The sequence below is a fragment of the Triturus cristatus genome, chromosome 10 (assembly GCF_964204655.1).
Source record: "Triturus cristatus chromosome 10, aTriCri1.1, whole genome shotgun sequence".
Lineage (NCBI taxonomy): Eukaryota > Metazoa > Chordata > Amphibia > Caudata > Salamandridae > Triturus > Triturus cristatus.
The window spans coordinates 1,049,682,512-1,049,694,877 of NC_140593.1; the positions used below are offsets into that span (position 1 = coordinate 1,049,682,512).

Genomic DNA, 12,366 nt, shown 5'->3' on the forward strand with positions numbered 1-12,366 from the left:
CCTTTTCGAGAACTACTGTCTTTAATAAACTGATGAAGACTCCAACAGAAGATCAGATTTCACCATGACCATTGTTTCCCGTACTCTCAAAGGGTGGCTTGACTCACTCATCAGTGCCAAGCCCAAAATGGTTGCTCTGTAGATTTTCTTTATTTTTTTCTGCAAATCCCTACAACTTGAAGTGTGAAGGTGGGACACAGAAGAGAATGAACTGATAAGACCATATTTTCAGCTGCAATAGATTATTCAAATACAAATTCCAGCCAATTTTGTCTGAACAAGTTCATAATGAGTTAGCTTACTTCTCCCTGTCAGCCCCCGCCCCCCCCCCCCCCGCCTCGCCCTCAACGTCTGAAAATGATTCTTGGTGGTCTTCCATGTGAGTCGTACCAAGAGCTGTACCCTTCCAGAATTAATGTGAGATACCTGTTCAGTGTGATTTGATTACAATTTCCAAAGTGATGTGGTGAACTGTGCTAGCGCAGCACATTCAGTAGTGGTACACATCCAGATTCACAGGATCCAATGATGCGAATGCGAATGAAACCTAAAAGTGACACTTGAGTACAACAAAAGCTATACGGGATACATGCAACCTATACTTTTGTTCTGCAAAATTACGCTTATAGAGTAGATTGTCGGGGGCTGGCTCATAACCACCATTTAATCATTTCTACCATCTCCACCTCTTGAAGAAATACCTGTGTCCCCCCCCCCCCCTCCCTTCCCCCCCCCAAACAAAACTCTTCAATATCTCAGAATGTGACTAAAATACGACTGTCTGAAAGAAGATGATGATGTGGGTGGCTGGTTGAAGAGATGGCACATAGCTCTACAGAAGGTCCCACAACTGCACCCCAATTCTCCCTAGCAGTTCCGCCACCATGGAATTTCTCCCATTACTCTTCAGACTCGGCTTGCCCAAGGCCCTGCCCCCTTTGTGCTCGAATAGGATCCCTTCAGTACATAGGCACTATGAAATATTATTTTGCTTACCCTGCCTTTCTTTATTGCTGATATTAAATTTCTTTTAATGAATGTAACAGAATTAATATGAACATGGCTTCAAAGAGCTACACTGTAGTTTATAAGGAATATACTTATTGGAGCTGTGGTGTATTCAACATTTTGTTCTATATGTAGAACCAGGCTTGAAGGCCATTGGCTTTACCAGATAGTAAATCCTTCTGAAAGAGAAATAAGTCTTTCCCTTTCAATGGATGCATCCTTCAAACGTTGAAACCTAGCAACATCGTAGTGTGTAAATAGTAGTTCTTGGAGGGGGTTGGCCATGCTGAGATCGTTAGTTCAGAAGTTCAGTGTTTCCTGATCACTGGGTGAGCTCTCTTCCCAAGGCAAATTAGGCAATATGCAAGTCTAATGTTGGATGGCATCTAACTTCCATTTTTGCTGTCATTAAGTTGGAGGAAACTTAATGCCAGCAAATCTGAAATTCCTTTAGTTGGTAATACAGAACTATGGCCAAACGTGCAGTGGACTTTGCCCATGGGATGTCCTACTGCAACCAAGGTTTTAAATTCTTGGGTCTTCCTTGACTTTAAGCTATGCCTTCAACCTCGCAAGGATTGATTATTCTAACATCCTTCAACCTGGCCTGAGTTGAGTCTTGTGGGAGGAAGTTTCTGTGAGAAATCGCTAGAAGATGCATTCCAGATGGAATGGAACACTAGACGTCTCAATGCCTTCCTGTCCCTACCTCGAGTTCTGAAGATCAGAGCGACCATCCCAGTGTTATAAGCTTGACTCTGGTTTGGACCATGAACCTATTAGCATTTATCTCAATCATGCTACCACTTCAGGAGGATCTTCTGTTGCAGCTGCTGGGAACGGCCCGTCACTTGAATCTGTACGATCTTCTCCATGTGTTTAGATTGAGCCGCAGCAGTTGACTGTTTGATCTGCTACCTGAAGTGGTGGATGTCTTCCTTGTGCCTTTCCATGCCATCGATATGTGCTGGGCGTAGGAAAAATGTGTGATCTGGTGCGATATCTGCAAAACTGACCCTTTACAGAAAAAGCTGTTTTACCTTTGGCCCAGCAAGGACTTGCAGTGGGCACTTCTAAAGGTTATTTGTTGGCTCTTACAGCTTTTTTTTTTGTCTGCTGAACCAACCTATCTTGTATATAAATCACCTTTTGTGGTGAGATTTATCAAAGGTTTGGCACTCCTGTTTCCTTGCAAACCATTTGTGATGCCAGAGTGGGTCCTTAACGTGGTCTTGGTGTTTATCTTGTATGCCATTTGAGGCGATGTTTAGCTGCCTGGTGCATCTCCTGACTTTAAGACAGTCTTCCTCATTTTGATTACATCAGCTTGTCACATGTGAGCTTTAGGCACTATTGCTGCAACTGCCTTGGACCGCCTTTTACCCAAACAAATTGTTGCTGTTGACTCTGATGCCCTTCTTGTCTAAAGTTGTAACAACCTTTCACTCTGGGCAATCCAGCACCCTACCAGCATTCTGTGCCCCTACATTTCTTGAAAGGGCAGAGGCTCCATCAGCTGGACCCGTAAAGGGCTTTTAGCTTTTACTTTGCTTGACCAAGGAGCGCAGTGTGGACCATCGCCTGTATATTGCATTCACCTGTCCAGGTTATTAGTCCTTTGCATTATGATTTGATACACACTGGCCAAAAAGATGTCACCGGAAGTCTGAGCTCATTCCACCAGAGTCTCAAAGCATCCAGATGCAAGCACTTTGTAGTTTTTTTTTGCAGTTCCGCATAAACGGGAACGATTTGAAAGTATCTCCGAGTTGGAGAACTAGCTATTTCCACCTCCTTCAAAAAGATCACATTCATAGATGGTTATGAACGACTGCCCACTTCTATAATCCCTATTTAAAGAAGTATCACGCCCTGCCCTCGGCACGCAAATCTTCTCCCCAAACGGATTTGATTAAAGGTTTTTAATCTGAGCTGGTTTACTTTGTTATTTTAAGTCATTCCTATAGTTGGAGCATAGCTCGTAGGAGCAGCAACCAGAATGCAGAATGTGGAGGCGCGGGACAGAACATGTAATTAAGAACCGTACTCTTGTTTTTTTTTTTTGCTTTGCATATTATATTAAGTAAACTTAATTTACACAAACCTAAAGAACAATGTACTTTGAGTACACACACCGACTCACCCCCACCTCCTTGACTGCCTTCCAAAGGAACTTGAGCCATTTCTTTCTGTGAGAAAGGAAAACAAAATGGCTAGCAACTGACTTCCATATGCTTAGTGTAAGGGGCCATACAATTTTATACCTTTTTTATGTATATACTCTGTTTGGGTCCTGACTATGGTTGCTACCTGGTAGGTTTTATACCAGCATTACCAATGTTTTAATGTCCAAGCCTGTTAAACAATCAGTAACCTTTCCCAAACCTAGTATTTTTTTCCCTCCTGTATCAGTACATACTTTAAACAGTAAACATAAGACAAACACTTGAAATGGGTTTCTACAGCTGCCTTAATGACCCCTGCCGGTTGATTAAAAGATTTAGTAAATATTTATTTGCTGGTAGCTTTCACCTGCAACCCATTAACTTTAGATAGACTGGGATTAAATTGTACAATGATATAATGGCTAATAAGCCAGCTGGTAAATGGAATGTAGTTGTTACCCAATAAGACTATTCATTTTAGTAACTGTTTGCCACAGCCACCTGACACCATGTACACAGAAAAATATAGAAAAACTGAAAGGGTCAATTGTTGTAAATTAATCTCTTATGGCTAGGATCATTCTGGTATGTTTCATTCACCACCTATAGCATGTTGTGCTGTTAGTGAAGTGTCTCTCTGGCAGAACCGTGCTAGTCAAGTCAACCCACAGGGAATATGAACCGCTTTCCCTTGATGCCCGTCCAGATCTTGATGGCCCTGTGAGAAGCCACTCCACATCACTTGTTGAACCTTAATATTGGGTCATAATGTAAGAATAACTTTTCAAGATGCCAATGCAAAGCTGCTTCAATTTGCAATTTCCCTCCCTTCTGAGCATCCACATTGAGGTTTCCAAGCTGTTTTTGAGCCTAGTTCACTTGTCTTTCTGTGGATGCCTTACCCCCCCCCCGTGCATTTTCACAGATTGTGGATCATGTAACTAGCTATTGGAAGGAAGGAATCTGCTCCCGTGTATATATAGTAATTTGATGGGTTTATGTAACTTGCTGTGTAAGCAAATAAAAGCTGTGAATCCAAGCCATGCTTATCAGTCACATGTATTTTGATAATGAGTTATTTCTTCTCTCTGCAGATTATTGCACCACCTGAGCGGAAGTACTCTGTCTGGATCGGTGGCTCCATCCTGGCTTCCCTGTCCACCTTCCAGCAGATGTGGATCAGCAAGCAGGAGTATGATGAATCTGGGCCTTCCATCGTCCACCGCAAATGCTTCTAAACCAATTCTGCTGTATTGCAGAAGAGACCTGATTTCTATAGTGACTGGTGATCTCCTAGAGCTGAAATGTTATGAATGCACCTGCAGTGGGTCCCCACTGCCCCATCGTTCCAAACTGAAAACTTCACAATGAACACAATTAGCCATTCCAAATCTCATCATTCCACGTACTTTGCTGTGAAGGTTCTTGAGCTCAAGGCAGTTTGCTTACCCTTGAATTAAAAATGCCAGCATCTCTCCTTTTAATGTCATCTTTTAAAACAATTTGAAAATAGAGCGATTTTAAAATATCACCTACAATTGCTCATATGAAAATAAGATTTTCTTAGAAGTGCTGTGTCTGTTGTGCAGATGGGGTGGGAGACTAACTAGTACTTCTCTTCGTCCACCTTAAATAAAGTACACCCAAATTGAAATTGTGTAGCCGCCTTGATTTCTGATTGTGTGGTTCATCTTTGCTGCTTTTCTTGTAATTTGTTGGGGGTTGAGGGAGGGTTTTCAGAGTTGGCAGAGGCTGCATTACAAATCTTTAGATCCTTCAGCTTTGTGACATCTCTGCTCTCGACCGTAGTGAATGAGCATTGGATAAGGGGTTAATGTTTGAAGATGGTAGTGTCAGGTAAGCTGGTTTGTCCTTGTGAAGTCCTTCAAAATGTATGCCCTTCTTTTTGTGTACTGTCTCACTTTTCCATTTGTATGTATGGGTATTCTAGTGTGAACTTGGCTGGGAAGTAACACTGAACAAAATGGTCAGAGTCCCTGGTATTCGTCATGGTCTGCAAAGGCTACTGTTGGGGCAGCTGACAGCTGGGTTCTTGTGTAGGGAATAGTGTTTCATGAAGATGTACATCTGCTACTTTGATTGTCTGGAAGGCTGTGACTAGTGACGTTTACCCCAGTATTGGAACTTTCATAGATTCTCATGCTTTGTATCATTCCCCGTCGTCGGAATGGGAGCCTCGGTAACAAAAAAATATATATATATGTATATGTATATATATATGTATAACCATAGAAACAAAAGAGAAAAATAGGCCTAGGCCTCATCTCATTTTGTAGTATATCACCCTCTTTGTGTAAAAGAGCCCAAACTTTTGCCAGGGCCAATCAGCACAGCCTCACCCTCTGGAACCTTCCTGAGAGAGCTCAGAGCCTCAGATTTTTCTACCGCACGTTGTGCTAGGGAGTCTCCACTGAGCTCTGCTCAGTTTTTCACAGAGTTACTTTTGGATATCTTTATTACCATCTTTTGAGACAGAATGTCAGAAAAGGAGAAGAAAGCTTTATTTAGGGCTTGTGCCTCTTGTGGGAAGAAGAGACTGTTTGTGGAAGACAGGCATGAGAACTGCATATACTGCCTGTACCCGGAACACAAGGCCACCGACTGTAAAATCTGTCGGACCTTCTCGACCAAGACCTTGAGAGACAGAGAGGGGCGCTTGCTGACGTGGCTGCAGAAGATAAAGACCAGGGAGGTCATTTCTTCGGATGAGGAAGAATCTATCTCTGGCACCTCCTCCAGGAGATCGAAGAAGAGGGGTAGGTCATCGCCCTCCACTTCTGCGGAACCCCCTCTCAAGGTTCCTCTCAAAGCCCCTCACGGGATCTCTGACAGGTCTGAGGAGGCTGGTCCCAAAAAATCTCCTCACGACAGTGTAAAGGAGAGGCAGGGACGGGCTGCTGTGGACATAGCCCCTAAGGACAATAAGGGGGTTGCTACATCTACCCCTCCGTCCCAGAAGGAGAAACCTGTAAAGAAACAGGCTGCAGAAACTCCTCAGTCGGTGCCACTGAAGAAACCGCGTCCGTCGACGCAGGCGGCAGCAGGTACGTCGACGACGATCTCCTCAGTTAAGCCTATTTCCATGGGGTCGTCCACGAGACCGTCGACAATATCTACTTCGTCGTCTTCGACGGCGGTGTCGACGACGAAGACCACGTCGACTATGACGACGACGACGAGTTCGTCGATGTTGATGACTACAAGTTCGTCGACGAGACTGTCAACGGGTGCTCCGCCGACGATGAAACATACTACGTCTACGAAAAAGAAAGCTCCGTCGACGACTGCTCCGTCGACGGCTGCTCCGTCGACTAGGATTACAGGACTGTCGACTGCCTCATCGTCGACGACGAGTTCAGCTCCGTCGACGACAGTTGCCTTTCAGTCGTCGTCTAGTGCGTCGACATTGGAAATCCCGTTGCCATCGACTCCGTCGACGAGACCGCCGACGGGACCGTCGACGACGAAAAATTTGGATTTTTCAACCCAAAGATTAGTGATTACACCGGACATGACTTCCCCTAGGCGGGTCACGCCTTTGCCACCATCCATGCTTCTCGAGGACTCGGAGGATGAGGAGGATGGGCAGTTTGGGGACGCATACAGCCTTTCAGACCTGAATGTCAAACAGCAGGACACAGATACGGAGGAGTTTTATGGCCCAGAGGGGCAGGAGGGGCACCAACAGGGATTACGCCCCCGCCCTCTAAGGCAGGACCTAATTGCCTTGCCAGTGGCTTTGGTGTCGGAGTTGCAACAGATGCTGCAAGACTATAGATCTCGTTTTCCGACGTTGCCGGATCGCACTCCAGTGCGTCCTTCTCCTTTGGAAGTGCCACGTGACATGCCAATGGACTTGCCACCTCTACCAAGAGAGGTACCTCGGTCCATTTCACCAGTGCTGCCCTTAGTGGTTCCCCAGCCTTCAGGTACGGAACCTGCTGATGATGACGCGGACGATGGAGATACGGACGAAGACGACGAGGGACAGGTGATCCCTCTTACAGATCCAGGGGATCCAGATGGAGACCCTGATGATACACAGGATCCTGATGCTGTAGGCCGAGAAACAAATATATCGCCTCCGGTGGACATCGGTGGTTTCCATAATTTGATGGAACGGGCATCCAAGAGGTTTGGTTTGCCCTTTACGGTGGAGCAGTCCGACTGCTTCCTATATGACTTTAAAGCCCAATATAAGAAGTCTGTAAGATCAATTCCCATTATAGAACATGTCTGGGATGAAGGACTGAAGACAATGCAGAATCCAGCAACCGTCATTCCGGTTCTTCCCCGGCTGGAGAAGAAATACAAGGCACCAGAGGGCAGTCCTGCGTGTCTTCTAGGACAACCTAAGCCGGATTCTGTTATTTCACAAGCTGCTCAAAGTAAATCTAAGAATCCGTCCACTCCTTTAACCACGCCTCCAGATAAAGAAGGCAGAAGACTGGACAATGTGGGTAAAAGATTCTCCACCATGGCCAGCTTGTTGGTGCGGGCAGCTAATTCTCTGGCTATTCTGGGCAGATACGACCGCCAGATGTGGTGTGATATGGAACCATTCCTGGACCAGCTACCAGAAACTAGTCAAGACGAAGCCAGACAGGTGCTGATGGAGGGAGAACGATGCTCTTCGGAAGTCATCGACTGTGCGATGGACATTGCCTCAACTGCTTTCAGGGCTTTGGTGGGCTCAGCCGTCTTGCGCCGCCAAGGCTGGTTGAAGGCGACTTGGTTTCGCCAGGAGGTCCAGAATAAGATCTTGGACCTCCCCTTTGACGGAGAGATGCTTTTTGGAAAGCATGTGGATGACGCCCTCCAAGGCATTAAAAAGGACACCGATACAGCTAAGTCCTTAGGCTCTTTGACCTACCGCAAGGTGCCATTTAAGGGGGCACGTGGTCGGGGGTTTTCTAACTACAGAGGAAACCAACGACAGTATTCCTCTCAATCTGGACAGTCCTATAAGGGACAATATTCCAGCCAGCGCCAAGGACAGTCGGCGTCTTTCTCTCGGCAGTCCCAGAGAGGACGTCAGAATCGTCAGGGACGAGACAACGCCAAGAGGCAATAGCGGCCTCCTGGCTCTGGCTACTGTTCCTCCCCTGCCACAAACACCGGTCGGGGGCAGGATATCTTTTTGTCTGGACAGCTGGGTGCGTTTAACATCAGACCGGTGGGTCTTGAACATAGTTCAGAGTGGCCATACGTTGGAGTTCCAAGATCTTCCTCCAACAAGAGCTCCAGACGCCCGTGCAGCGAAACATCTCCGACTATTGCATCTCGAAGCCCACCAGCTTTTCATCAAGGGGGCGATAGAGCCCGTGCCACTTTCACAAAGGGGCAAGGGGTTTTATTCCAGGTTCTTCCTGGTTCGGAAGACGGAGGAGGCATGGCGTCCTATACTAGACCTCAGGGAGCTCAACACCTATCTCATCAAGCTCTCTTTCAGGATGGTCACACTCCAGGATATTCTAAGGCTGCTCAATCCGGGAGATTTTTTGGCATCCCTGGATTTAGAGGATGCTTACTTTCATGTTCCGATCCACCCAGCTCACAGGCAATATCTACGCTTCACAGTAGGCAAGAGCCATTTCCAGTTCAAGGTGCTCCCGTTTGGCCTTCGGTCGGCACCCCGCATTTTCACAAAGATGCTGGCACCAGTCGCTGCTTTCCTGAGGAAGCAGTCTTTGGAAGTGTTCCCGTACTTGGACGACTGGCTCATCAAGGCTCCGTCGTTCAGGGCAACGTCTCAGGCTGTGTCAACTTGCATAAGATTGTTCGCCCATTTGGGTCTTCAGCTCAATGTGTCCAAGTCGGAACTGATACCCTCCAGGTCACGGAAGTTCCTTGGGGCAATTCTGGACACGAGACGATGCACGGCTCGTCCGTCAGAGGAGCGTCAGGGCAAACTGGCCGCTTCCGCTCGTCTAATACTGCACAAGAGACATGTATCGGTTCGACAGTACAAGTCCTTGCTCGGATCAATCTCATCCTGCATACCTTTGATACCGCACTGCAGGCTACATATGCGTCCTCTACAGGAGGAGCTGGACAAACAGTGGCGTCAGGCAGAAGGATCGTTCAACGACAAAGTATGGATAACACCTGCCATGCGCACGGCTTGCGAATGGTGGCTGGTGAAGGAAAACATCGCAGGAGGATTAACGTTCCGAATCCCTCCTTCTCCTATGGTGGTGACCACGGATGCTTCCCTAGAAGGGTGGGGAGCTGTCCTCCAGGAGCTTCAGGTCAGCGGTCACTGGAGTCCAGCAGACAGACTGCGCCACATCAATCTTTTGGAGCTGAGGGCCATTCACTTAGCCTTGCTGGCGTTCCTCCCCAGACTTCAGAACCGTGCAGTGCTGGTCCGGACAGACAACACTACGGCCATGCACTATATAAACAAGCAAGGGGGAACGAGATCACGGACGCTGTCCAAAGAAGCTCAGGTGATCTGGGAATTTGCCATCTCTCACGGGATCACTCTGCGAGCCGAGCACCTGGCGGGGTGTCTCAACATCACAGCGGATGCTCTAAGTCGGCAGACGAAGGTGACACACGAGTGGGAGCTGGATCAGGCAACTCTGGAGGCAGTGTTCAAGAAATGGGGTACTCCGACCATAGACCTCTTTGCGACCCCGGAGAACGCCAAGTGCCGGTTTTACGCAAGCAAGGTTCCCCAGCGAGGGTCTCTGGGGAATGCCCTTTCGATTGCTTGGTTCGGCGCATTCTGCTACGCCTTTCCTCCGATTCCCCTCATTCCTCGAGTTCTCAGGAAGGTCAGGGCAGAACCATGCAAAATGATCCTCATTGCTCCAGCATGGGCGCGGCAGTTCTGGTCCTCGGAACTCCTACTTCTCTCCCAAGATCGCCAGATTCGCTTGCCACTGATTCCATCTCTGTTATCGAGAAATCAGGGGCAAGTCCTCCATCCGGATCCGGAGTCACTTCACTTGTCAGCGTGGCTCCTGAACACAGAGAATTCCGCCATCTGAATCTGTCTAAGGAATGCAGGGATGTTCTATCTCAGGCACGGGCACCAAGCACTAATAAGACCTACAGGGCAAAGTGGAAGAGATTTTGCCTTTGGTGCCAGAGGAATAAACTCCATCCTTACAAATCCCGGCCACATCAGATTCTGCCCTACATCCTGTCTCTGGCTAAATCAGGTCTGGCGCACTCTTCGATCAAGGTGCATCTGGCTGCCTTATCCCGCTTTCGACGGAAGACATCGGGGCCATCTCTATGGTCTGCAAGAATTGTTAAGCAGTTCCTTAAGGGGTTATTTCGGATGTATCCTCCGGTCCGGCCACCTCCGCCTATCTGGCAGCTTAACCTGGTACTGGCTCAACTGATGAAAGCGCCCTTTGAGCCGATTCACAAAGCGGACTTGAAGTTCCTATCTTGGAAACTGGCCCTTCTCCTAGCATTGACTTCGGCTAGGAGAGTTAGTGAACTCCAGGCTCTCTCTATAGTGGAGCCTTTTCTACAGTTCAAGAGGGATGTCATGATTTTGAGAACCAACCCAAAATTCATCCCGAAGGTGCCTTCGGAGTTTCATTTGAATGAACTCTTAATTTTGAACTCCTTTTTTCCGCGTCCTTCCACTCAAGCGGAACGAACATTGCATTCTTTGGATGTCCAAAGATGCCTGAAATTCTATCTGGAGCGCACACGCTCTTTCAGAAAGTCTACTCAACTATTTATCGCCTACAGTGCACCACGGAAGGGGTTACCGCTCGCCAAGAGTGGCATTTCCCGCTGGATCTCCAGTGCAATTCAGTACTGTCATCAGGCTGCGGGCAAACCTTTGGATAAAAGGGCCCGGGCGCATTCTACGAGAGCGATGGCGTCTTCAGTGGCTCTCTTTGCTGGAGTGGCGATTAAGGACATCTGCAGGGCAGCAACGTGGAGCAGTGTACACACCTTCACGAAGCACTACTGCCTGGAATCGGTGGGACGAGCGGACGCTGCGGTTGGTCAAGCAGTCCTCCGGAATCTTTTTCAATGAGAGGTGAGCTTTCCCTACAATCCCTCCATCCTGGTAAGCACATTTGGTTTCAGTAATGGTTGTTTTATCATGTGCACTGAGATGATTTTGTAAAGCCATGTAATTACCGAAATGTGCTTGTCGTGATCTACTGCTTGCTATTCTGATACAAAGCATGAGAATCTATGAAAGTTCCAATACTGGGGTAAGAAAACAAGTTACTTACCTGTAACTTTGGTTCCCCAGTATCGGTAACTTTCATAGATTCTCATGCGCCCACCCACCTCCCCTGGGAAAGCTCTGCCGGTTTACTAAGGTAGTGGCTGTTGGCACAACGGCTACGAAAATCTGAGGCTCTGAGCTCTCTCAGGAAGGTTCCAGAGGGTGAGGCTGTGCTGATTGGCCCTGGCAAAAGTTTGGGCTCTTTTACACAAAGAGGGTGATATACTACAAAATGAGATGAGGCCTAGGCCTATTTTTCTCTTTGTTTCTATGGTTATACATATGTATATATATAATTTTGTTACCGAGGCTCCCATTCCGACGACGGGGAATGATACAAAGCATGAGAATCTATGAAAGTTACCAATACTGGGGAACCAAAGTTACAGGTAAGTAACTTGTTTTCTTCAGTCTTGTGAGACTGATGTATATAGAATGCTTGTGCTAGGAATTCCAGACCTCAGATGAGGATGGGCTGAGTGGGTGTCTACTCGCAATTAGTTGGCTTTGTTACTCTTATTTTCTGCCTCCTAAAAGGCCAGAACGTGCTGGCATCTGGTATGTCCCCCAACCTGTGGGGTATAAGCAATGTGGAATCCTGTCACAGGCAGATGTCTGTAACAGACACCCACCTGGTTTGCCCCTGGTGCCAAATCACAAATTCAAGGTCTGCCTGACTGTTGAGCGATGAACCCTAAAGTTGTTCTGTAGCATTCTGAGGCTCTTGCTCATCTGGCACCAGTCAACTCCGTGACTCCATGTGCTGTTCATGATGAAGGTCCCGGACAGCTCCTGGAGCTGTTCCTAATGGTCAGCGTCCTGCTAGAAGTCACCGGGTAAGCCACAAATGCCAAGAGGTCGAAGTAATCTTCGACTTTGGTGTGCCAAGCATTCTGATGAGTTGAGGGAACAATTCTACAAATCTAAGCTGCGCCCTCCAGTCTGCTGCAGAGCAGG

At 47.4% G+C, this 12,366-nt stretch overlaps 1 protein-coding gene across 2 annotated transcripts in view; it reads left to right on the forward strand.

Annotated features, from left to right (window-relative positions):
• The window catches only part of LOC146796544 (actin, cytoplasmic 3), a 34,817-nt gene extending 29,990 nt beyond the window's left edge, over window positions 1-4,827 (forward strand). For both annotated transcript variants that reach the window (XM_085629162.1, XM_085629163.1), the window contains exon 6: window positions 4,268-4,827. In XM_085629162.1, coding sequence (XP_085485288.1) covers window positions 4,268-4,411 — 144 coding nt within the window. In that variant the 3' untranslated portion in view covers window positions 4,412-4,827. The remainder of the gene's footprint in view (window positions 1-4,267) is intronic.
• Window positions 4,828-12,366: the final 7,539 nt, after the last annotated feature.